This window comes from Durio zibethinus, chromosome 12 (assembly GCF_047325235.1).
Source record: "Durio zibethinus cultivar Kanyao isolate XHJ-2024 chromosome 12, ASM4732523v1, whole genome shotgun sequence".
Classification (NCBI taxonomy): domain Eukaryota; kingdom Viridiplantae; phylum Streptophyta; class Magnoliopsida; order Malvales; family Malvaceae; genus Durio; species Durio zibethinus.
In genome coordinates, this window is record NC_143173.1 from 3,024,192 (window position 1) to 3,051,196 (window position 27,005).

The 27,005-nt window shown below is 31.3% G+C and overlaps 4 protein-coding genes, 1 long non-coding RNA gene and 1 pseudogene across 6 annotated transcripts; 3 read left to right on the forward strand and 3 right to left on the reverse strand.

The window, feature by feature from the left end:
• The first annotated feature begins 1,824 nt into the window (after positions 1-1,824).
• LOC111297424 (uncharacterized) lies at positions 1,825-3,213 on the forward strand. Its single transcript, XM_022892163.2, has 2 exons — positions 1,825-2,066; positions 2,613-3,213. Exons 1-2 carry the CDS (start codon positions 1,982-1,984, stop codon positions 3,143-3,145), a joined length of 618 nt encoding a protein of 205 aa, XP_022747898.2. The 5' UTR covers positions 1,825-1,981; the 3' UTR covers positions 3,146-3,213.
• Positions 3,214-4,059: 846 nt separating this feature from the next.
• Positions 4,060-4,605, forward strand: LOC149515583 (15.7 kDa heat shock protein, peroxisomal-like; annotated as a pseudogene).
• A 392-nt stretch (positions 4,606-4,997) lies between these two features.
• Positions 4,998-8,277, reverse strand: LOC111297033 (caffeic acid 3-O-methyltransferase-like). Its single transcript, XM_022891612.2, has 4 exons — positions 7,507-8,277; positions 6,949-7,262; positions 6,109-6,173; positions 4,998-5,539 (listed from the first exon to the last, which is right to left on the reverse strand). The coding sequence occupies exons 1-4, from the start codon at positions 7,917-7,919 to the stop codon at positions 5,222-5,224; spliced, it is 1,110 nt and encodes a 369-aa protein (XP_022747347.2). The 5' UTR covers positions 7,920-8,277; the 3' UTR covers positions 4,998-5,221.
• Positions 8,278-13,753: 5,476 nt separating this feature from the next.
• LOC111296804 (caffeic acid 3-O-methyltransferase-like) lies at positions 13,754-16,243 on the reverse strand. Its single transcript, XM_022891273.2, has 4 exons — positions 15,796-16,243; positions 15,258-15,571; positions 14,831-14,895; positions 13,754-14,257 (listed from the first exon to the last, which is right to left on the reverse strand). The coding sequence occupies exons 1-4, from the start codon at positions 16,218-16,220 to the stop codon at positions 13,943-13,945; spliced, it is 1,119 nt and encodes a 372-aa protein (XP_022747008.2). The 5' UTR covers positions 16,221-16,243; the 3' UTR covers positions 13,754-13,942.
• A 2,657-nt stretch (positions 16,244-18,900) lies between these two features.
• LOC111295902 (uncharacterized) lies at positions 18,901-20,846 on the forward strand. The gene is made up of 4 exons (XR_002690884.2): positions 18,901-19,189; positions 19,487-19,524; positions 19,657-19,738; positions 19,897-20,846. It is a non-coding gene; the product is annotated as an uncharacterized LOC111295902 (long non-coding RNA).
• A 153-nt stretch (positions 20,847-20,999) lies between these two features.
• LOC111295901 (5-methyltetrahydropteroyltriglutamate--homocysteine methyltransferase) lies at positions 21,000-26,426 on the reverse strand. Of its 2 annotated transcripts, XM_089769065.1 has the most exons (13): positions 25,984-26,426; positions 25,852-25,891; positions 24,722-25,073; positions 24,538-24,625; positions 23,818-23,945; positions 23,341-23,732; positions 23,070-23,233; positions 22,822-22,902; positions 22,538-22,704; positions 22,341-22,446; positions 21,995-22,245; positions 21,679-21,880; positions 21,000-21,571 (listed from the first exon to the last, which is right to left on the reverse strand). In XM_089769065.1, exons 3-13 carry the CDS (start codon positions 25,069-25,071, stop codon positions 21,203-21,205), a joined length of 2,298 nt encoding a protein of 765 aa, XP_089625191.1. In that variant the 5' UTR covers positions 25,072-25,073; positions 25,852-25,891; positions 25,984-26,426; the 3' UTR covers positions 21,000-21,202. The 2 variants fall into 2 exon arrangements, with proteins under 2 accessions (XP_089625191.1, XP_022745459.2); XM_022889724.2 differs by lacking the exon at positions 25,852-25,891 and having other exon boundaries at positions 26,343-26,426.
• Between the last annotated feature and the right edge of the window lie 579 nt (positions 26,427-27,005).

The following is a 27,005-nucleotide window of genomic DNA, read 5'->3' on the forward strand; positions in this document are numbered from 1 at the left end:
TGATCTCTCTCAATAAAACACTAAATAATCAATTCGATCCTGTGTCAGTTAACCTCTGATCTTTTACATTTCTAAATGAGATACCATTCTTGTTTTAATGTTTAAAATGAACTTAGAAGCTAAAAAAAAGATGGCTAGTTCAACAAGTATGTCACACGTTGATAAAAATATAACATGTTGGAGACGACCCTAGCTGATTCTATTAGATTCAAATCTTTCATATCCCATGTGTGAATGGGATCTTCAAGTATCATAAACAAAAAAAAAAAACAAGTTTGAATTCATTGAAATCTTACTTCTGAAGAAGAAATAACATCTTTTTATTGGGTTTTTGGTTTTGAAAGAAAAGTTAATGAATTGGCGTATTTAATCTATATGAGTTTTTAAGGATTATCGGCTAGAGTTCAAACCCAATACCTCAAATCTTTTTTTTTTTTTTTTTTTTAGATTGTGATTTTTTTGTATTAAAAAATTGTTGGGTCAGTATTGATGTTTGAATTTAAGGTGTTATAAAATAAACTCCATTGATGAATGGACGTGAATGAAAATTTTTTTTTAATAAAAAAAATAAAAAGGTACATTTTGTGCTTGAGTTGATTACCAAAATTAAAATTTTAATATTTTACTAACATTCATACAACTTTTGCCAAAAATAAAAGTACCCCAAGGATTAAGAAAAAGTCAGGAATAAAAAACAATTTAGTTTCTCCTTCCACAAAGTAAAGAATTAACGAATCATTCTCTTCTAAGAGGAAACACAAAGGAAAACTCCTTATGAAGATAATTGAAAGAAAAAATAAGCAAAAATTAGATGCAGCCTTCCATGGAAATCTCTTATGAAGTTTTTGAGCCCTTGTGCAAATGGAAAAGGGACCAAAACAATGACTCCATTGAAGTCCATCTTCTAGGTAATAGTAAATTTTAATTGCTTATTAGTTTGGTTTTTGATCTCTTGAAGGGACCAACAAAATCATTTTCATTCAATTCTGTCCTTAATCCACCCTGCTATTATTTGGTCCATGCCAAATTTTCCTATTCTGAATTTGTCATTTTATACAACAGTATAGGATGAGCTTGATAGAGTTAAACAAGCTTGATACCCTTAAATTTGCACATTTCAGCTATTATAAATCTCTCTTAATGAACAAAAAACTGATTTAATACTGTATATTTAAATGGTCAAATTCCAAAGTTGATCAGATTTGTAATAGACCAGAAAGCTTAAGCGTGAGTTACTTCTGCAAAGCTCAAGAGCTAAGAAAGAAAAAATTTGAACATAAAATTTAGTTTAATTGGTTCATGCTGTCACTTTTAAGAGTTATTTGCAATCCCTTATAATAAATTTGCAAAATGAACATGGGGAAAATTGTACTTCTGCAACTTATCCAATTCCTTTCCATTCAATTTTCTTTCTACTTTTTGAGCAGATTTGATCATTTGCTGAGTTTTTACTTTCTTCTAAACAAAGCATAAAAAACTTGCATAGCATAATACAGTAACAATTATCTAAATTAAACCATTACCCACACCAAGGTATTTTTATTAATCTATACCTGTCAAATTTCCGACTCCAAAACAATGAAAAACATGAATTGACCGTGTAACTGTCATAGGTATCAAACTGCAAAATAATATGGAATAGTTCTTATACAAGGATAAACCACTTCTTTTTTTCTGAACACACAAGGATAAATCACTTCTTTTGTCTTAGTTTGTCACATGCCAAAGACCGAGGAAACCTGTAAAGAAAAGAAGGGATTACCTATGAAGGGAGGACAACATCCGTATAATGTGAAGGAAGATTGTCCAAGTACCAAACTAAACCAAATGCTTAGGATTTGGAAAAGGAATTAATTTCTTTGGCCTAGGAAACCCAAAAGCAACCTCTTTAACTACACCCAGCCTCTTTCAAATATAAGCTGGCTCCTTCGATAAAATAAACCTATGCAAGATTTCCATAATATATTTTTTTCCTTCGATAATGGACCGTTCCTACATAGATTTTGAACCTGATTACCAGTATAGAGAAGAAGAAGCTCATGACATTATTGAGTTTCAAGTGAAAGGTAATAAATATTGCACCCTTCTTGTTAGAAATAGAAAGGGTTTCTTGCTCTTAATGATCCTTTGCAATTTATGCAGTTAGCCTTAAGAGATGCTGTTATGCAGGTTTTGGGTTAAAGTCCCAGCACTATCCATTCTTTTATCCCTATGTTGCAATTTCCTTTGTAAAAATTAAAAAAAAAAAACCGTATTTTACTTTTCTCATTGATGGAAAGAGTGAGTAGAAAATGTTTTATTGTAATTTAAAAAAAGCAAACAATCATTTTACTTTCAATGGTTTATAATCTCCAGATTCATCTAAATGAGCATCCAAAAACGTTAAAGGGAATGGAAAACAAGATTCTTTTTCTTGTTCTAACATTAAGTTCATGAAAATGAAGGGGATTGAATTTGGAACCCAATAGTACTTTTTATGGAAATAAAATGTTTTTTGCTAATAAAGCTGAGACAATTTTATACTTTTGTAAGCCAAAAATGAAGATGATTGATGCTGGTTGTTGTGCACTTACATTGATCCATGCAAATTGTTCCAATTCTATTTTTTTTAGATTTTAGAAAGGAACAGCTGAAAGTTCAATTAAGCAGTAACGGGGTCCTAACAGTTTGTGGTGAACGACCCTCGGGGAGAACTAGATGGATCCGATTCCGCAAGGAATTCAACGCTCCTAAAGAGTGCAAAGCAAATGATATTCGCGTAAGGTTGAGATCTGGTATTCTTTATATAAAAATACCTAAAAAAATTGCTCCGCAGATTTCTCAACAGGATGCACTTACTCCAATGCAACAAGCCTCATCGCCAATTCAAGGCGAAGGCAAACTAAATCAAGAGAGCAGTCAAAAGAAAGAGGTTGATGAGACTTCTACAGCTACACAATCATCATCGGATGGTGGAGATGTGATGAATACGCCAACTGAAAACGATACATTACCCATGGCTGGCCCTAAATCTTTCAATTCAAGGCTTAAAATGGGGAGAAAGAAAGCAGTGAAGGTTGTGGCAAGTGTCGCGGTGCTGTCACTGCTGTTCACTGTGCTATTTTATATATTCCAATATTATGCTCCCATGATTATGCATGTGTAATGTTGCATAAAAAACTCATGAAAAAAAATGATCATGAACGATGTTTTTTATGCTGAAATGTTAATGATCCTCAGGATTACAACGTAAAATAATTGAATGAATTAAAATTTAATGGATTTCATTGCATTAGACCAAATAATAAAAAAAAAAAGTCACTTAAAGTGGTCGAAGTGAAAAGGTCAAAACCAGTTGGCACAAGATAAAAATATTTTGCTCTTTTCTTTGTTGTTCAGGTTTGTATCCGTTATGAGCAGGTTATGAAAAAGATAACTTTTTTATGAATTTATTAAGTCGAAGACTTAGATTGGTCCGAAGAGATGATGTACCGTTCAAAGCCATAGCACAAGAATTTGTTAGATAAACATGCATGAAACAATGATGAACTGCTTGGGAAAGAAGTATAGCCATAGCCACTGTACCGATGAGCATTTTGGAGAAGTTCCATACGATTAACCTTTTTGTAATTGTTTTAGCAGCAAAATTTTTCAATAAGAAAGCAAAGGTAAACAAAATCTGACACCATGAAACAAATACAACAGATCCAAAGCAGAACATCTCAAGGAAAGAAAAAAAAGAAACCCTCGAATAATGAATTGATGATCTCTCTCAAGTAAAACATCAAATAATCAATTCGATCCTGTGTCAGCTAACCTCTGATCCGTGTCATCAAATATTTTATTAACAATCACACAACTTTTTTCAAAAATAAAAAGTACCCTAAGGATGAAGAAAAAGTCAGGAATAAAAAGCAATTTAGTTTCTCCTTCCACAAAGTAAAGATTGAAAACATAAATTGAATACAAAAAGAAACCCAATCTTCCAAAAGCAATTAACGAATCATTCTCTTCCAAGAGGAAAACTCCTTATGAAGATAATTGAAAGAAAAAATAAGCAAAAATAAGATGCAACCTTCCATGGAAATCTCTTAGGAAGATTTTGAGCCCTTGTGCAAATGGAAAAGGGACCAAAACAATGACACCATTGAAGTCCATCTTCTAGGTAGTATTATTTTTTCCAATCTTCAAATGAGAAAATTAGTGAAGAACTAGTCTCTAATTTATACTTAAATTTCTGTTAAAAAAATGTAGGATTTAAAAGGCAGCAATAGAAAGTTCAATTTAGCAGTTCAGGGATCTTAACCATTACCGGAGAACATCAATTGGATGAGGATAAAACGAACAAAAGCAGATTCCGGAAAGAATTTCCAGTTTCAGAGGATTGTCAACCAAACCAAATTCAAGCAAAGTTCTCAGACGGCATTCTTTACCTAGTAATGCCTAAAGAAATTTCTACCATTTCGGGTGCTGGCCTGAATGTTACTTGAGGCACATGTCTAAGTTCAATAATGAATATGAATAGAAGGATATATAGCTTTGGAAATCATAGCAGCAATTTCCTTGGAAGTGGCTGTCGGAGCTTATGTACAGAAATATTACCATCTTTCTCATCTTATAAACTAAAGTTGTACTTAATTTGAACTTAATTTAAATTCTTAATTTAACTCAATTAATTCATATAATTACTTTTAAAAAGTGACATTTAGTATGTTTGAAGGTCAAATCTTTTCCTTTATTCTCAAATTACGACTTCCTTTATATCAAAAAAATTTTACTTAATTTTTAATTTCAACATAAATGAAAATGAAATATACATAAGTTGGACTTATTCTTTACAAATTTGATTATCTCCAATTTGCTCTAATAACTTCAATAAATTATGGCTTTGTGTTATATAAATCTTCCAAAAATTAAACATCAAATGTTCTGAAAAATCAGTTGTACAAAACCAAAGAAGAATAAGAAAGATTGTTAAGAAGGAACCATGTCCCATGAATACTTTGAACTGATAACTTTGCATACTCTCATTATTATTTTTTTTTTTCTGATGATCATTGCAACCAAACTGTTTTGATCTCTCATGCTAGAATGAAAGAAGGTGATTCCAATATGAATTAATCAAGGATAACATCTGGAACATGTACGAACAAGTGCAAGAATAATAACCAACAAGAACATCGAAATTACGTACTCCAAAATCATTTATTCGTAATCTAAGAATGATCATGGGTGATCATAATTAAGATGAATGTTTCTCAACATTCTTGTGGAATTCCATCACCCAATAGCTATAAGCACAACAAACAAGTTTAAAAGTTGTGAATCCAGCTTTTCTTGCCAATGCCTTGTACTCTTCCTCTGTCCTCTCCTTTGCACCATCGAGAACGTTAAGAAGGAATATGTCAAATGTTAAGGTATTCTTAGTCACATTGTCAGTCATGGGTAACTCCGGCGCAATTGATTCCACCACTACCACTTTACCAACCTCTGGTAGAGCATTGTAGCAATTTTTTAACAACTTCAAGCATCGATCATCGTCCCAATCGTGAAGTACCCACTAGCAAATTTCGAAGTAAAAATACTTCTTAGATTAAATCGACCAAAATTTATGGTTATAATTGTAAGTATAAACAATGAGTAATTGAATATTGAACCAGGATGGCATAATTTCTCCTATATTAATACTTGAGGTTATAAGAATTGAATTTTGTTTATTAAAATTAAAAGTTTATTATTTTACTAACTAGATTTGTTCATGGGTTTGATGGCTTATTAAGCTCATTGGTTGAGCTTAACTAAAGTCGATTTTTAAATAGAAATTTCAAATCTCGGGATTGGTTCAATTGATTTGAGAGACTATTTTAAAATTTAATTTTTAAATATAAATTTTAAAATTTTAAAATATTAAAATGAAAACAACTTTTAAATAATATCAAACTTATTTAATTGTATCCGGACTTAAGCTTAGCATCTATAGGTGTCAATCGTATTTGATTTGATTCGATTCATATATTTTATTATCGACAAGCTACATAGCTATTGGAAATTATGTACAACATTTTTTTTGCATTAATTTAAATATAAATTAAGCAAGTAAATTAGTAATTTTATTATATGTATACTAACCTTTATGAAAATAACCTCTCCTCGAGGAACTTCGATGAACATATCTCCTTCAACATGGTCAACACCTAAGATGGGAAAAATAAAAATGAAAAATTATTTTTCCAATTAGCAGTGACAAATTCAAAAATTTTTTTAAAAGTGTCCACTTATAATATATATAAAATTATAAGCAAAAATTTGAAATAATAAATTATTATATTATTACAATTGTTCACGATGAATTTTTACATCTTAAAAAAATAATTACATCATTACTAATACTATCAAATACTTCATTCTGAATATATCTAAACAACTATTCAACCAAGAATCATTACTAATACTATTAAATTTTATTTTGACAAATTTATTAATTATATGTCGACGGAAAGGGTTGTCTAAAAAAAAATTTTGAAAGTGTCTAAGAATTTTTTTTTTCTTCAAATTTTCTTATTTTTCAATATTTGTGGGTTACATAGACATCCTACCTAACAACATAGATCCGCCATTGCCAACTGGTTGCCAAGGCAGGGGAAAAAGTTTGAAAAACAAAATTACGTTGAGAGCTAGCATAAAACTTTTTTATTTTGTTCTAAAATAAAAAAACTTCAATAAATAAATTTTCTTTTCATAAAAATTTAAGGTGAGAGATTTTCCATTTTCAAGTCAAGATAAACCTTAAATTTTAGAGAGGATTTATAAATCAGCCATCAAACAAAATTGTTGGTAACAATAATTTAATTTAAATTTTACAAATAAAATATTTAATTCTTACCAACTCAATCAACTCTGTCGTTAATAAAAAAATTCTAATAATAGCAAGATGGGATAATTTTATATGTCTTTGGATTGATTAATTACCTGGGAAATGGGGCGCATCTTTAATAACATGAGGCAAATCAAAGTTGATGCCCTTAAGTTGTGGATATTGAGAAACGATGAGCTTAAGATTTGTACCCAATCCGCCTCCCACATCTACCAGTTCTTTTATGCCTTCAAACCCCTTATATATTCCCAGAATTTTTTTCATGACTATGGCAGTGAGGTTGCCCATTAAATTGTTGAAGTTGCGTCTTATTTCATCATTTTTGGCAGCAAGCTCAAACAAATGCATCCCATTTGCCTTCACAAAGGGTATGGTGCCACCTTCCAATGTTGTTTCTTTCAAGTGATACCTATAAATAAATAAATATATATATCAAATTAAAATTAATCTAAGTTGAATTCAAGAATAAACTGTAACAAAAAAAAAAAGTATATTAGAAGGATTTCGTCCATGGATGCAAATAGGGTGCTCATATATTTGGAATCCTGATCTAAAAGATACTCCACCAGCTAAGAATATGAATTTTTAATTTGAAGGTCTCGAATTCAAATCTTAAAAAAAAAAAAAAGATTTATGGGATAATAGAATAATACCAACATTCATAAAAACGTTTGTCGGCGGAAATGGTCAGGGCCGGAATAATGGACATTTCATCATCATTGTGAAGGAAATATTTTCCAATTGGTGCTAAACCAAATAATCTTTGAACATGTCCATCTTTGCTAGTGGCAAGATCGCATGTTAGGATAGAGTGACTTGCTAGAACACAAAGAATGCGGTCAATGATTGATGGAGCATCAGGGTTCGTAGTAGAAAGACGAGAGGCAATCTCAGTAGGTGAGAGCTTGCAACCGGCGGCTTTTGCAATGATCTCTAACAAATCAAGATCGATGGCAGCTTTCAAGACCATAGGAAGAGCTGCAGATGTAGCTACTTGCATTGCCTGATACCATTCCTCTTCTTCATTTGATGTAATATCATTTTGATCGTCTAGCATTGAACCCATGCTTAATATCTTGAGTATGGATATATGTGATCAAAAAGGAAGAAGAATGAAGTGATAAAAAGCAAATGATCTTTAATTAACTATGTTTTTGGGATAGTACTACTGCAAGGGAGAGATTTATATAGAAATTTTTTGATCTTTCACAAAGAAAACTGCAGGTGGAGATAAAAAAAAAAAAAAAAGGAATTGTCGATTTTAAGATTTAAATATCAGATTTTGCTAAATGTTATATGAAGGAACCCAGCTGCTAAACTCCAAAATCATAGAAACTAATGGTTGGTGACTAACAATGTTGTTCAGAGAGGACCTTGAATTAACGTCCACAATGAGAAAGAAAATACTTTCTTGTTTCATTAATTCTCGCGGCTCAAGCGGTAGCTGATATTTGAGGTAGCTAATGCCTATCTATTTTATTCATAGTTGACCTAGATTTTATTAATGCTCGCGGCTCAATTTGTAAATTTTATCTTAGACCCAAAAAAAATGAAAACAAAAATACTACCCAAAACATCTCCATCAATTAACATTTCAAACATCTTATTTCCTTAACTAAGGTACCTTTAAACTTTATTCTGAAAAGCAGCAGGTTATATTGTATAATTGGATTCCACATCAGCATGACAATTCCAACTCACTTTCCTTCTCCATTCTCCCCATCTCTTTCTCTTCTGTAAATATGTACCTTCATATTCTCTCTTCAATATTTTTTTCTTTTGTCAAAATAAAAAATAAAACTTAATAAAGCCTTTGCAAATGAAAAACGAAAAACCCATATTGCTTCCTGATAAAGTCTTCATATTCTCTTTTTAATTTTTTCCAAAAAATAAAAGACCTCATGGCTGCCATCCTTAAAATCCATCTACTTTCTTAAGGGATGAGTTTTCTTCAATCTTCATAGTATATTAGAAAGGTCAGGGAAAGCTTTGAAGTGAAAAAAAATGTCCGTTTGGACCATTTCAACATAATCATTACCTTTCACAAGATTTTATTTAATGGTGATGAAGGAATCACAAAAAATTTTATTGTATATCCTTTTTTTTTTCTCAATTTCTTTATTTTCTACTTCTGTTTATGTTATTGATTCCTCTTTATCTCTCTCCCTAACTTGTAATAGCATGGGGTGCCACGAGATTTCTCATCTCTTCCCCAACCCAGCTCTTCAAATCTCTCTTTTTACGATTGGAATAGGTAAGTAAACAACAATAAATTCAGAGAATGTGTTAGTCCAAACTAGAAAGCACAAAACAACAAAACAAAACTAAAAAAAGTAGCCAATCGATTTGTAAAAAGTCAAGGCCATTTAAATCTTGATTTAGTTGCTGCTGCACTTCTCATGATGCCAACTTCATTTTGTAGTGGATGATATCTGTTGATAATTGAGAAACCCTTGGCTTGTGTTCTTCCGTTTATTTCACATCTCTCTCAAAATTATGATTTTGTTTATAAATTAAAGATTTTTGTTGTCTGATATTATGGTATGTTCTTGAAAAAAAAAAGTAAATCATTCAAAAAATTTTAAATAATTCATTGATCACAAATATCATCTAAAAATGATTTTGTTAAACAATGTTAGAGTAAAACAAAGACTGTACTTATAGAGATTTGAGAAAAGAGATTTTTTTTTTCAAGTTTTGAATTCTTTACAAAGTTATAATTAATAATATAAACTTTTATTTATTTATTTTTTTTGCCTTGTGTGACATGGATTCCATGTATGTAAGGTACCTTGTTTTGGGAATTAACTCTAAAACTACTCTAATTTGATAAATAAGATTAAAGAGCTCCTTGGTTGGGGGAAAAAACTCTAACCCAAGCACCTCAATCAATTAATATTTTAAACATCTTAGCTCAAACATCACAATCAATAATATTTAAAGCATCTTAATTAAGATGTTTGAAAATAAAAAGAAATGAAATTTGTTGAATAAAACCTACCTAAACCTAAACATCACAATCAATTATTATTCCAAACATCACAATCAATAATATTTAAAACATCTTAATTAAGATGTTTGACAATAAAAAGAAATGAAAAAATGCTGAATAAAACCTGCCTTACAATCAATTATTATTTAAAACATCTTAGCCCAAACATCTCAATCAATTAATCGTTAAAACATCTCAGCTAAGATGTTTGAAAATAAAAGAAATGAAAGAAAATTGTTGAATAAAATTTGTTTTATATTTGTCATAACGGTTTTGGAGATTGTTAAATGAAAAATTTTTTTAAAAAATTTCAAAATAAGGGGAATTAGTTATCAATCCTTTTTGTTTAGTGTGACTAACCACCTAAAATATTTATCTTTTAATAAAACGATAAAACGTGTTTAAAGTTTATAAAAAAATAATTTTGATTTATAAAAATAAAACTGAGTTCGAAAATAGGTTACGTGTGAGGAAGGATTAGCATTCTTACATCGCTTGTTTTAAAAACGATACAAATAAATCATATGTTATTTTTTTATATTAATAAAAATAATCTTAATTTTGATATTCAAAAATAATTCTTTCACATTTTATTTTCTTGCAAAAATCTCCATTAAAAAAAAGCTTTTATTTAGAAATGTTTTAAAAAAATTTTTACTTAGAAATGTTAGCTTTTATTTAAAATAATTCTCTAAAATCACTGTTCATTAATTCATATTCTTTTGAAAACAATAAAATGCAAACAAATATCATACGAAGCAAATGTATGATATAAACATAAATTAAAATGCATATGACCAATTAATTTTATCTAACATATTTAAATTTTATTCATAATTCATTTTTATAAAAAAAAAAATTATTTAGAAATAAGATGAGAATCTTTAGTATCAAAATATTTTTTAATTCTCTAATATCTATGTAAATTTTCAAAAAAAATATTTTTTAACTTAGAATTCTCATGATATTTTTTAAAATCCGACTTAATATTTCTCTTTGAAAAGTAATTATTGAAAAGTCCTCCAATATCTAGATAAGGTCTCAAAGATTATTTCACGAAGGCATATTAACCATTATTTTAGAAAATAAAAAAATTAATTTTCAAAATTATCGAATTCCAATTCAAATTTTTTATTACAGGATATAATGTAACATAAAATAAAATAAATGATGCAAATACAAGCCATCAATCACATTGACTTATCTTACATGCATTTAATCCTATTTTTTGTCATTATCTTTTTTCATTTTTTTGGAAAAAATTAAGGGTGAAATAAATTTTATTTTTTATTTATTTTATAAAGGAAAATTTACTTTAATTCCCTAATATTTATGCAGAATTTGAGAAAATTAATCATTCAAAACATGATTTTGATTCCCTCGAATATTTAAGCAGAGTTTTCAAAATTATTTTTTTTATTTATTAAAACATCATCTTATTTTTTAATTTTTAAAAAATTAAAGTGATTTCTATATTTATCAATACTTTTAAAAAAATAAAAATGCATGCAATAATTGACAACATAAGCCAAAAGCTATAAAAATAATACCTCAATTGGACTTTAAATTGAAGCCCAAAAAGCTAAGTGGCCCAAGTGAAACATGATTTAGATCAAGTTTAGATTGAATTAAAGGTGTAAATAATACATTAGTACTCATAAATTATTCGAGTTTAATTCGAATAAAACTCAAATTTGAGTAACTCTATTAATTGATCGAGTCAAATTTAAGTATTCTTATATCAAGTGATTAAAAAAGTAATTTTTAATTTTTAAAAAATTAAAGTGATTTCTATATTTATCAATACTTAAAAAAAAATAAAAATGCATGCAATAATTGACAACATAAGCCCAAAGCCATAAAAATAATACCTCAAGTGGACTTTAAATTGAAGCCCAAAAAGCCAAGTGGCCCAAGTGAAACAGGATTTAGATCAAATTTGGATTGAACTAAAGGTGTAAATGATACATTAGTGCTCGTAAATTATTCGAGTTTAATTCAAATAAAACTCAAATTCGATTCCATTATTATCGAGTCGAGCTCGAACTCGAGTAGCTCTATTAATCGATCAAACCGAATTTGAGTATTTTTATATCTGACTCGAATAGCTCGTAAGCTTAATCGATCTTTTATATTTAAATATATTTTTATTATTTTAATTAATAAAATAATTCAAACTCGAGTTCGAGTACAAATAATAAAACTTTTGTCGAATATAAAAATCGAACTTATTTTTACATGTTAATCAAGTCTAATTGAACGAGTTCAAGTAGTTCAATTTTTATTTTGAATCGAGTTCAAATTAAAAAAATAAAACTCGATTGAATTCGAACTGAGTTTTAAACTTTAAATTTCAAATCAAACTTCAACTCAAATTTAATACTATATCGACTCAAATTTAATCGATTATACCTCTAAATTGAACCGACTCGGATCAAACCGGTAACCAGGTCAAAATGCTACATTCCTTTCTACTCCGTACACGGTGTGTTTTGCACTATTACAAATAACAACAAAAAATTTTTCAGGAATGAAACAACAAAAAATTTTTCAGTCATTTTCATTCCTTCGTAGAAAAGAAAAAATTCACTCTATAGGCTCTCTTTCTCCCTCTAAATGAATCTACACAATAGCCTTCGCAAGCCTATACTCCGGTGGCCGGCGTCGGCACCGGCCGCAGGTCACTACCGCTGTTCGATGTCCTTTTAAGCCCAAGTTTCACTCAAAACCTCCCTTTTACCTCTTCTTTCCCATTCTAGCTTCGGTTTCACCTAAATCAACCTCCAGGGTTCTAAATCTAAGCCGAAATCCCAAATCTTTAAACCGCCACAACTCTCACCCTGCCATTCGATCATCCTAAATCTGAAGTATAGTGTTATCTTCCTTTTTCTCCCCTTTTTTACCATCGCCAATCAGCCAAAAGCCCGTACCACTGCGAGCGCCCCTTTATGCCACCGCTCTTCCGCCGCTCACCACTATCCCTAAAAAAAATTACCTTTGCCTTGCAACTCCTTGATAAGAGCTAAATCGTGTTGGAGAAGATGAGCTGCAACAGAATACCTGTACAGCTTGATAAGAGAAAGAAGAAGAATAATCCAGAGAAAGAATCAAGAATTTTCTATAGATTGTATTTCATTAATTTGATTCCATCCTTGCCAATACACCCATATACCAACAGAATAATGACTCAGCAATGACCAAGAACCCGTTTAATTAGCACCTCTATAACTAATCAAATATTAACCGACTTAACAAACATTTAAAATAGACTTACGTTAATTGGACTGGATTTGAAAACCATCTGACCCCCGACAGCTCATCCAACAGCTCCTTCACCAAAGGAATAGGACACTTGTCGTCAACGATGAGCTTGTTCAATTTTCTGTTATCTACACACAGACGCCACGATCCTTTTTTTTTTTAAAACAAAACAACAGGAGCTACGAATGAAATGGTGCTATCTCTAATAATACTTGCTTCCTTCATTTCTCTGATCAACTTCTCAATTTCAGATTTTTGAAAAGCAGGATATCTATATGGCCTGATTCGAATAGACTGAGATTCATCTTTTAAGGGAATTCGATGGTCGTGACTTCTTTTAGGTGGTAAGCCTTTTGGTGTTTCAAAGATCATACCAAATTTGGCCAACAGATTTAGTAATTCTGTTGGTAACTCTATATTCCTCTGGGTTCCTTTACAATTTGATTATCTCGTACTTGCTTTAATAACTTCAATAAATTATGGTTCTGTGTTATATAAATCTTCCAAAAATTAACCATCAAATGTTCTGAAATGTCAGTTGCACAAAACCAAAGAAGAACAAGAAAGATTGGTAAGAAGGAACCATGTTCCATGAATACTTTGAACTGATAACTTTGCATACTCTCATTATTTTTTATTTATCTTCTGATCATTGCAACCAACTGTTCTGATCTCTCATGCTAGAATGAAAGAAGGTGATTCCAATATGAATTAATCAAGGATAACATCTCGAACTTGTACGAACAAGTGCAAGAATAATAACCAGCAAGAACATCGAAATTACGTACTCCAAAATCATTTATTCGTAATCTAAGAATGATCATGGGTGATCATAATTAAGATGAATGTTTCTCAACATTCTTGTGGAATTCCATCACCCAATAGCCATAAGCACAACAAACAAGTTTAAAAGTTGTGAATCCAGCTTTTCTTGCCAATGCCTTGTACTCTTCCTCTGTCCCCTCCTTTGCACCAACAACGTTAAAAAGGAGTATGTCAAATGTCAAGGTATTCTTGGTCACATTGTCAGTCATGGGCAACTCTGGCACAATTGATTCCACCACTACCGCTTTACCAACCTCTGGCAGAGCATTGTAGCAATTTTTTAACAACTTCAAGCATCGATCATCGTCCCAATCGTGAAGTACCCACTAGTAAATTTTGAATTAGAAATACTTCTTAGATTAAATCGACCAAAAATTATGGTTAAAATTGTAAGTATAAACAATGACTAATTGAATATTGAACTATTTATGGAATAACTTCTCATACATTAATACTTGAGATTATAAGAATTGAATTTTATTTATTAAAATTAAAAAATATATTATTTTACTAACTAAATTTGTTCATGAGTTTGACGGCTTGTTAGGTTCATTGGTTGAGCCTGACTAAAGTCGATCCTTAGAAATTTCAAATATTGGGTTCGGTTCAATTGACACAAGAAACTATTTTAAAATTTAATTTCTAAATATAAATTTTAAAATATTAAAATATTAACATAAAAATAATTTTAAAATAATATCAAACTTATTTAGTTGTATCTTGACTTAAGCTTGGCATTTATAGGTGCATATTGTATTTGATTTGATCCGATTCATACACTTTTATTACCAACAAGCTACATAGCTGTTGGAAACTACGTATAATTTTTATTTTTTGTTGCATTAATTTAAATATAACTTTAGCAAGCAAATTAGTAATTTTATTATATGTATACCAACCTTCATGAAAATAACCTCTCCTTGAGGAACTTCAATGAACATATCTCCTTCAACATGGTCAACACCTAAGATGGAAAAAATGAAAACGAAAAATTATTTTTCTAACTAGCAGTGATGGATACAAGATTTATTTTCAAGGGTATCAACTTATAATATATATAAAATTGTAAACAAAATTTTGAAATAATAAATTACTATATTATTGTAATTGTTCACGATAAATTTTAATATCTTAAAAAAATAATTGCATCAGTACTAATACTATTAAATGTATCATTCTCAATATATCTAAGCAATCATCCAACCAAGAATTTTTTACAAATAAAATATTTAATTCTTACCAATTCAATCAACTCTGTTGTTAATAAAAAAATTCTAATAATAGCAAGATAGGATAATTTTATATGTCTTTGGATTGATTAATTACCTGGGAAATGGGGCGCATCTTTAATAACATGAGGCAAATCAAAGTTGATGCCCTTAAGTTGTGGATATTGAGAAACGATGAGCTTAAGATTTGTGCCCAATCCGCCTCCCACATCTACCAGTTGTTTTATGCCTTCAAACCCCTTATATATTCCCAGAATTTTTTTCATGACTTTGGCAGTGAGGTTGCCCATTAAATTGTTGAAATTGCGACTTATTTCATCATTTTTGGCAGCAAGCTCAAAAAACTGCATCCCATGTGCCCTCACAATGGGTGTGGCGCCACCTTCCAATGTTGTTTCTTTCCAGTGGTACCTATATATATAATTAAATTTAATCTAAGTTGAATTCAAGAATAAACTGTAACAAAAAAAAAAAGAATATTAGAAGGATTTCGTCCATGGATGCAAATAGAGTGCTCATATATTTGGAATCCTGATCTAAAAGATACTCCACCAGTTAAGAATATAAAATTTTAATTTAAAGGTCTCGAATTCAAATCTTAAAAAAAAAAAATTTATGGGATAATAGAATAATACCAACATTCATGAAAACGTTTGTCGGCGGCAATGTTCAGGGCCGGAATAATGGACATTCCATCATCATTGTGAAGGAAACATCTTCCAATTGGTGCTAAACCAAATAATCTTTGAACATGTCCATCTTTGCTAGTGGCAAGATCGCATGTTAGGATAGAGTGGCTTGCTAGAACCCGAAGAATGCGGTCAATGATTGATGGAGCATCAGGGTTCGTTGTAGGAAGATGAGAGGCAATCTCAGTAGGTGAGAGCTTGCAACCGGCAGCTGCAGGGCTAGCTTTTGCAATGATCTCTAACAAATCAAGATCGATGGCAGCTTTCAAGACCATAGGAAGAACTCCAGATGTAGTTATTTGCGTTGCCCGATACCATTCCTCTTCTTCATTTGATGTAATATCCTTTTGATCGTCTAGCATTGAACTCATGCTTAATTTCTTGAGTATGGATATATGTGATCAAAAAAGAAGAAGAGTGAACTGATAAAAAAAATGATCTTTAATTAACCATGTTTTTGGGATAGTAATACCGCAAGGGAGAGATTTATATAGAAAAATTTTCACAATTAAAACTGCAATTGGAGATTAAAAAAAAAGATTGTCGAAGTTAAAATTTAAATTTTAAATTTATTAAATGTCACATCTCACGGTTAATTATACAAAGAAACCGAGCTAAACTCCAAAATCATATAAATTAATAGTTGGGTCACTAACAATGCCGTCCAAAATGAGAAAGAAAATATATGTGCCAAATACTTTCTTGCTTCATTTGTTCTCGCGGCTCGAGCAGTAACTGATACTTGAGGTAACTAATTAATACCTATTTATTTAATTCATAGTTGACCTAGATTTGCTATCGGTAACGGTCTTACCTTTAAGCCAACATTTTAGACCCAAAAAAATTGAAAACAAAAATACTACCCAAAACATCTCAATCAATTGATTTTTCAAACATCTTAGCTAAGATGTTTGAAAATAAAAGAAAAATGTTGAATAAAACCTACATTAACCTAAACATCACAATCAATTATTATTTAAAACATCTTAGTTAAGATGTATGAAAGTAAAAGGACAATGTTGGAAAAAACCGGCTTTAACTCAAGCATCACAATCAATTAATATTTCAAACATCTTACCTAAGATTAGGGATGACATCGAGTCGGGTTCGGGACGGGTTTTGCTCACCTCGAACCCAATTTGATTTTATGATTTATTAAATTCAAACCTGATCCTATTCGATTTTTTTATTTTTTTATACTAGATCGACCTTATATTATGTAAACCGTATCCGACCCGATCCGACTTGAAATTAATAAAATATTATTTTTTAATATAAATATTTAAAAATATCATTATATAAATATATATATATAAATAATTAATTAAATAATTAATTAAAAATAATTTTTTAATAATGTCGGGTCGGGTTTTAGGCATATCCGAACCCGATCCAACCCTGACTGTTCCCTATCTTTACCCGATCCGAAACTCAAAATTCAAAAAAAAAAAAATTCGACCCCATAAGGTCGGGTCAAACCGAAACCCGTCGGGGACGGGTTTGATTGCTGTCCCTGCCTAAGATGTTGAAAAATATAAAGAAAACGTTGAATAAAATCAGCCTTAAACCAAACATCTCAATCAATTAGTATTTAAAACATCTTAGCTAAGATGTATGAAAATAAAAAATATAAAAGAAAAATATTGAATAAAAAAATATTTAATAAATATATATATATATATACATACATACATATATATATATATGTATATATATCATTTACAGTTGAAATTTGAATATATACAATTATTTTTGTATTGATTTTATATTAACTAAAAATCTTCATTTTTTATGATTTTAAAAATTATTATGAGTTTGAAATTATTATTTCATTTTTGCATTGAAGTTATTATTTTTTTATATCACTTGTAGTTTTAAGTTTTACTAGAAAAATACTTACGCGTTGTTGTGGGTAACAATTTTTTGTTTCGTCATATCTATTCATATAACTTTTTTATAAAACTTATCTAATTAAAAATTTTAAAAAAAAGGAAAGCTAAAAAAAAACAGAAAAGACATTCCAATATCTTAATTGTTGTTTTTTTTTTCATTAAATTTATCTAATAAAATGAATAAATACAAAAAAAAAATTTAAAAGTAAAAAATAGGAAAAAAGAAAACAAACAACAAAAATAAAAAAATAAAAAAAAACTCACAAAGGATTCTAAATTGAAATATCATTTTCAGTTTAAAATAATTATTTTTTAAATTAAGATAAAAAAACTTAATTAATGCAATACATTTATATGTGTGAAATTAAATAAATAATAAAATATATATTTATATATATATATTTTTTGAAATGTTTAAAAGCAAAACACCATAAATATGCTTTTGATCTGACTTTTGTTTTTTAAGAATTTTACTCATCTTAAGATAATTTGATTAAAAAAATAATATCTTATCAAATCGAAATAGATTATAATTTATTGGATACAAATTATTTTAAGATATCTATTAATTGACACATTTCATTACAAAATTTATGTAATTAGAAAATACAAAAAAAAATACGGAAGAAAAAAAACCAAATGAGGTGAGATGTGGATACCCTTATTAGTTTTTTTTTTTCAAAAAATTACTTTAATAAGAAAGACAAAAACACAATAACAAACAAAAAAAAAAAAGCTCATTGAGTATTTCGTAAACATTCTAATTAAAGTAATTATTTAATTAAAAAAAGATAAATTTAATGACTTATATAGGAGGTGAATTATTTTGTTATTTTTATCTATAAGTTTATTTGGTTTCAAATTTTATTTAATTAAAAAAAGAAAGGAAATAAAGTAAATTGAGGTGCCACATGGATAAATACATATGTTTTTTTCATAAAATTTATCTAAATTAAAGATAAAAAAGTAAAAAAAAAAATTATATATATATATATAAAATAACGTGTCAGACCTTCATTAATGAAAGTTAAACAAAAATCAATAAATCAAATTTATATAATAGATTGATTACATCTTAATTATGTATAAATATAATATTTTTAATAAATTAACATATTAAATCCTAATTTTATTAATATAAAATATATATTAAAATTAAATTAAATAAATATTTCAAACTATAATTTAATATATATAGTCAAGAAAAGATGAAATCCGTCTCTAACTCAATCTTGATTTTCAATAAAATAATCCAATTAAAAAAAAAATGAAGAAAAAAAATTTTTAAAATAAAAATTAAAAGAAAGAAGAAAATCGAGTTCTCCAATCGGATTCCCTATAATCCAGCCACCGCTCTTCCGCTCTCCTCCGCCGTGTTTGCCGCCTCACTGGAGACCCACCAAGCAAGGCGGTTTGTAATCCAAAATCCCAACTTCACTTACTACCTGGTACTCTTTCTCTTGTTATGTGTTTATTTCTGTGATTAAAAATGCTTGCTTTAGCAATTTAACCCCAAAAGAAGGTTCCTTTTTTCTTTAAATTTTTTGTTGCTCTTTTTTATTAATAAGTAATGTAAACTATTCTAATTAGTCCACTTTGAATTTCATGTTCTGATTTTGAATGAAAAAAAATGTTATTCTGAATTATAATTGCCTTTTTATCCTGATGACTCCTGAACTTTCTTGTTGATAACCCACTTTGTTAAAGTTTATGCCTTCTAACATTGGTTGTTCTTGTCTTGGCAGTTTATTTTCTGTTGATTAAGCTTAAACCAGAATCATGGGTAAGCAAGATTTTTTTGGTTTAGTTCATTATTATTCATACTTTTTTTTGCTTTTTTGTAAATTTGGTTTTTTATTTCTTATTTTGAGGATTGTAAGAATTTTCTTTTATTTTGTTGTTCTTATTCTGCCAGAGAGTAAGTCACGCGTAAAAGGCGAAAAGAATCTTGGTTAGCAAAAATTCAGCAAAAACATCAATCATGGCTTCAAGACCAGGTAACATTTGATTTTATATTGTTGTTAGAAAAATGTGTTTGCTGCGCCTGGAATTGCAATAATTTATTTGTTTAATTGAAATATTTTCATTAAGAAGTTAAATATCCTCCATGGATTGGTGGACCATGCCATTGAATTTATCCAATAATTATATGTAGCATCGAGGAGTCAGAATCGTTAGGAGGACAAAAGTGTGTGACAAGAAGCATCACTCTTTCTGTTATATGATGTCAATTTGATGATTACAGCAATCATGGAGGATGAAGAGAAAATCAGGGGATTTAAAGTTAAAAAAAAGGAAAATTCACCAAAGTTTTTTAAAGAAAACGATGCTGTACAACGAGTTAGTGAGTTGAAGTAAGAGGAAGATCATGATGTTAATGAATCAAAGATGGTTAAAGCGAAGAAGAATTTGAAAAGAAAATCGAAAACTAAGTTTGAAGAGTTTCTTGAAATGAAGATGCCAAATTCTGACATGGTTTCACAAGAGGACTTGGAGTTGGAGAGGAAACTTGCATAGAAACTCAAAGGTAAAAGGTGGTAAATTAAGGGGAGATAATGATGGTCGAGGATGATATCACAGAAGACTCTACTAGTGAAGCTTCTGAGCTGAAGGAGCATCCAGAGACACCATTGGAAGAAATTCCGGCCAAGGCACCATTACCAAAGAGGTGTAGAAAGTGAAAGTCTTTGCCGCAAGGACAAGAAGGTGACATGGCTGGTGAAACAGCCCTTGGTGTATCCCAGCCTTCTGAAAGCCATTATGCAGAGGTAGCATTAGTAGAAGCTTCAGCCAAGGCACCTGCAATGGAGGGCAATGTAAAATATGTAGCTCCTAACTTGAGATCTCGTGCAAGAAATGAATCTAAGGAGCAGACTCAAATGCGCAGACCTGTTCGAGATATGAATATTTGGTTTTGATAAACTTCAACATTTTCACATTTCATTTTCTGAATTTGACGTGCTGCTTATTTTTCACCATGTTCCGGGTCTTCTTAATACGCTGTCTGAATCAAACGTACAGGAGAAACGGCCACAATTGTGTATGCTGCTAAGCTATTTATAGCTCTCTGTTTCAATAACAATTCTCTATATCATGCCTTCTGAATTTTATTGCAATAGATTTAAACCATATCCACAGCCTTACACACAAAAAAAAAAAAAAATTAGGCCGTTAGATTTATCTGTTTGATCACTAGTGGATGAAACTGGTATTGGTGCTTTGATTAGGCTGTTAGATTTAAACCTTTAGTGCATGAAATTTTGTGCCTTTAAAAAATAAATCGAAGGCTGCATATATATTCCCGAAAATACAACATATTTTTTAAAAAATCCAAAAAAAAAAACTACTTCATCAAGAAACACAGTTATTCAAATGATAATAAAAAAAGAAATTTCTTTCAATTTTTCTTCTCTCATTTTGGGCATAAATCATGCAGGGATCTCCAATGTCTCATGAGCCTCTCACTTGGCACTGGCAAGTTGGGTGCGGAGCAGCTTGGCAGCAGCAACCATGTTGCTGAGGGCTGGTTTCACCTCGGGATACTTGCGAGTCTTGAGACCACAGTCGGGGTTAACCCACAAGATGTTGGTCTCAAGCACCGCAAGCATCTTGTTAATTCTGTCGGCAATCTCTTCGGTTGATGGTATTCTGGGAGAGTGGATATCATAGACACCAGGGCCAATTCCAGCGCCATACTTCACTCCTTCACGGAAGACTGACAGGAGCTTCTCATCTGAACGTGAGTTCTCGATAGTGATGACATCGGCATCCATGTCAATAATTGAGTGAATGATATCATTGAAGTTGGAGTAGCACATGTGGGTGTGGATCTGTAAGGTGTTTAAAGATGAGACCAATGAGAATCATGGTGATCATAGAGATAACATTACGTGAATAAGAAAATTTTGAGAGGTGAAAAGGGAGGAACTATAAAAACCTGGGTAGTGTCCTGTACACCACAGTTGGTGATCCTAAAGGAGTGGACGGCCCATTTCAAGTAGAAGGCATGCTCGGACTTCCTAAGAGGCAACCCCTCTCTCAAAGCAGCCTCATCAATTTGGATAACATTGATACCAGCCTTCTCAAGATCTTCCACTTCATCCTTTATGGCCAAGGCAATCTGATAGCAAGTCTCAAATCTGGAAATGGCAATCAGAGAATGTCAAAACATATTCACATTTGAAAGTAAAAAAGTGCTGCTAGAAATGCAATATTTCTGACCATTTTTTCCCTATTAGTTTTCTCGTGCATACCTCGGCTGATCATTTCTGACAAAGGACCAGTTGAGGATGGTAACAGGGCCAGTTAGCATTCCCTTCATTGGACGTTGAGTCATGCTTTGGGCAATAGATGACCAGAAAACAGTCATTGGCTTCGGGCGGCTAACATCACCATAGATGATTGGTGGCTTGACACAGCGAGATCCGTAAGATTGCACCCACCCATTAACAGTAAAAGCAAAACCAGACAACTGCTCACCAAAGTACTCAACCATATCGTTTCTCTGCACAATTTTAAGTAATAGTTAAGTCGCTTGTCAAGAACTAACCATATATTCCATTTATACTGCAAAAGGCCAAAACAAAAAGGAACACTCACCTCAGGCTCTCCATGAACCAGGACATCAATGTCAAGCTCTTCCTGAAGGTCAACAACCTTCTTAATTTCCTCCTTAATGGCTTTAACATAATCATCCTCAGAGATCCTGAAGGGAATAAGAGCACACTAGTTAAAAGAAGAGTAAAATGTGACATTTTATAAGAAAGATATCAAGGAAAATTCCCGGATTAACTCACTTTTTAGCCTTGAATTCACGACGAACTCTCCTGAGTTCCAAGGTTTGAGGAAAGGATCCAATGGTTGTGGTGGGGAGGATTGGTAGGTTAAGCTTTTTCTGCTGGGCATCCAGTCTAGCACTGACATTAGTTGCACGGCGGTGGTCAGAGCCCTTCAAAGCAGCAGCCTGGGAATGCAAGCAAAGTAAAACATGGTAAGCGAAGAAAGAGTTTCACAATGAAAAGATTACTGCAGAGCAGTCACTTGAAAGACAATTCGAATTTTAGTTTTTTAGAACACTTACAGCCTTTTGAACAGCCTCATTGGTCACTCGTGGGGAGGACTTCCTTGAAGCCTGAGCAGCAGCATTGGCAGAGAAGAAGGCCTGAACATAGTTGAATAACTAGTAAGTGACAATGATGTCATCTTAATCCTGAGAAAGCATCAAAGACAAAAAAAAGACCATCCCAGAAGGCTTAAGGCCCATCCAGAGATTCTATCCTAGTTCTTAGAAAACTAGCAAAACCAAGTGGCAAAATTATAAGGAGATACCTCATCCTTCTGACCAGCCAATGCCTTGGCAAGTGCATTGACTTCAACAACTTTCTGGGCGGCGAATGCAAGCCAGGATTTGATTTCATCATCCAGCTTAGTCTCATTTACTAGATCAACAGCAGTGTGGAGAAGTGAACAGGAGGTGGACACCACAAGTTTGTCTACACATCAGAAAATTAATTGACAGATATCAGTCTATTATAAATAACAAAATTGCAATATTCACCATGCAATTACAAGCCATAAAATGCAAATGAAAATAGAATACCTTTGCCCACAACAGCTTCAAGCTCCTGCAAGGTGCTAAGAGAAGAAGAAAGATCATTGGCCCAAATGTTCCTTCCATCAACAACTCCAGCAAAGAGGTACTTCCCCTCAGGGAAGTTACTCTTGATCAAATCAATGGTCTTGGTTCCACGAACCAAATCCATACCATAAGCACTAACACCCTTCAATCCAATGAGGGTCTTGTATGCCTCAGCAGTAAGATCAGCAAAGTAGGTCTCAATCAGAACGCTCAAGCCAGAGAGAGTAGATTCCAAATCAGCATAAGCAGCAGTGAATGCTTGCAATTGGTGAGAATCGAGATCCAACACAAGGGTGGGTTCATCGAACTGAATCCAGGAAGCACCAGCTGCCTTAAGCTCAGATATAACCTCCCTGTAGAGAGATTCAATTATATAATAGCAAATTAGAGCAGTTATATTAATAAAAACACAAAGACAAAAAGAGAACCAACTCTTACTTGTAGATAGGAAGGATTTTGGGGAGGAGAGATAGAAGAGAAAAGGTCTTATCAACACCCTTTGCAGGTTTAGACAGCAACAAGTATGAGACAGGGCCAATCAGGGCTGGGACAGTGTTTACTCCAAGCTGCATGAGGGACAGAGTATCAGCTTCAAAGTTTCATTATAAGAATAAAAAACAACAAATGAGAAGCATAAAACATATGATAAAAATGGGGTACCATAATCAAGTGGGTCTAATTAGTACTCCAAGTCTCACTCAGGACATTCTCAAAAAATCGATCGTACAAGAATACAATTCTAGAGAGCTATAAACTAGTAACTAAAGTCTCAGGCAAAATAATGGCAAAAATGAAACCATTCCCTGAACCATGACCCAGTTAACCAAGTGTTCTAAGCCATTGCATAGAAGAAAGTACGCTAAAAGACGTTTATCAGTTAGGTCCAAAGCCTTGAAGCAATCCCAAATTCAGACCATTATAAACTTTCAAGCATTTCGAACAACTTATAAATCCTACAATTTCCATCACAATTCTATGTCATGAAAAGATATGCATGTCACTGCTCTAATTTCATTTGACATCTATACTTACATAATCTTAACATACATCATGATACCTACCTCTAATTCCTAACTGAGCTACTAGCACAAGTATTCATGACAGAAAAAAAATCTACATTGTTATAATATATAGAAAAATTGGACTCAAAGAACATACCGCCTTAGCTTCCTTGTACTCATCCACTGCCTTGTGAGATGCATAAGAAAAGCTAACATCGGGTCCCAGTTCAGGAACAATGAAGTGGCTGAAACAGCACATTGCACAGCATATAAGAATTAGAATCAGAAAACTCAGCATGCACAACAAAGCTAATAAAGTATGACCAAGAATGGCAACTTACTAGTTGGTGTCAAACCACTTGGTCATTTCCATGGCAGGCACAGAGGCATTTCCTCTGGCCATGGAGAAGTAAGTGTCAAATCCAATCTCACCACCATTCCAGCCATATCTAGGTGGAACAGCTCCGAGCATTGATGTGTTATCAAGAACCTGATCATAGTAAGAGAAAGTGTTGCTGGGAATGTACTTGATCCCAGCATCAGCCATCTGTTTCCAGATGGATGACCTGAGATCAGCTGCAACCTTCTGCAAGTCCTCGGCGCTGCTCTTCTTATCCCAGAAAGATTCCAAAGCAAACTTAAGCTCCCTCTTGGGTCCCATGCGGGGATATCCAACAATGTGGGAAGCCATTTCTGAATCAAATAAAAGAACAGACAAAATTCAGCTTCATTATATAAAATCAGATATAAAAGACAACAACTTTGCATGTCCTAAATTCCTGAATTGAAAATCAATGGAATCATAACTAAGATCCATGATGTATCAGTAATTCAGCATTGATTAAGATCAAAAGCTCACATGAATTAATGTTTTTGGAAGTTATGAGCTAAAAAACATAACCATATATATTTGCCTAAAAGATGTGAACATGAAAGCAAAAAACTTGGCTTCAAAAAAATCAACATAAATTGAAGTTTGAGCCAACTAACTAGAAAAGGATCTTACAATAACTGCAATTAGTAAAAAGGCAAAATGCGCTTAAATTCAAGATCTCAATTGGCACGCATGATTTAGTAATCTAGGAGTCCAGAACAATCACAGATAAAGACACCCTTATATAAATAACCAAACAAAATGCAGATCTAAAAGCTTTAACATAAGATAAAAACATCCCGGAAACCACTTCACCTTAGATCTATAGCGAGAAACCAGTGATTAAACACTAGATCTATAAATTCCAAACCCCAAATAATTGGATCTATTAAATTACTTTCATAAACAGACAAAACAAAAAAGACAAGCCAAAAAAAACTAATCAAATGCTAACAGCAACCAATAGATCTCACCAAAAAACACAGATTATTTAATAATTCCAAAAACTTAAGTTAAAAATCAAATACTAATAAATATCCAGAAAGAAAATCAACTGAAAAAGTTGAATATATAACAAAAAGACTGATCAATGCTTACACTTTCTAGTAGATGTTAGCCAGAAAAAACTTGATGATTTCTAAATAAACAAGTTGAAATTAGAATTTTAAATCATAATAATGAAAACCCAGAAAGAAAATCAACTGGTATAGTTGAAATGCTGACGCTTACCAATAGATCTCAATAAAAAAATACAATTTCGTAATGTTTATGAAAAAACCCAAGTTAGAAAAGAGAAGTCAAAATCATATTAATGGAAACCCACAAAGAAAAACACCAGGAAAATAGAAACGCTGACACTTTCCAGTAGATCTCAGTGAAAAGAGACAGAAATCTTTAATGTTTTAGACCAAACAAAAAAAACCAATGTTAAAATCTTTAAGGAACATGAATAAGATAGTTGAAACGGAATGAAAGAAAACGAGTAAGATTCCATTAATGGATAATAAAAGAAGAGAAGGAAGATATATGGGGAAAGAGCAAATAGAAACGAGTGAAGGAGAGCAATGCTAGGACGAACCGAACCGTACCGTAATTAACGGAGGTTGAACCGGAGAGAGAACTAAAGAAGAGTTCCTTAGAGAGAGAGAGAAATGCAGTGGAGGAAGCGGCACAATTTGAAGGAGTGGAGAGTCGCCAATTTATAATAGCCAACATGGAAGTTAGTAGCTATCAAATACTGAAAAACCAGATCTGAAAACCGCATCAACTTTTCCCACGCGCCGCGCGTGGAAAATCTCGGTGGTGGGTAGGTGGGTGGGCCTGACAGTATATTGGAACAGAAAATTATGCGGTTGTTGGGCTCACTATTTTTATTATTTTATATTTTGTATAATTCGGTGTGTCAAATATGTTGAAAAAATTTAAATAAGATTTTTTAATTAATATTTTTTATTTTAATAATTCTAGATTTCTAGGTCTGAATTAATTCTTAAATTTAATTTTATTCATATAATCATAAAAATGAAATTTAGTAAATTTAAATCTTAATAATATTTTCTCTTTTATAAAAACTTAAATAATAATTATATTTAATGAAAAAAATAAGATACATTATATTTTTTTAATCATTAATTTTAATAAATTTAAAAATAAGATTAAGTCTTTTTTTTAATTTGCCTCTCTCATCTCTTTGATATATTAAAATTAATAGTTAAAAAAGAATAAAATTTCACTTCTTATATTTATATAAT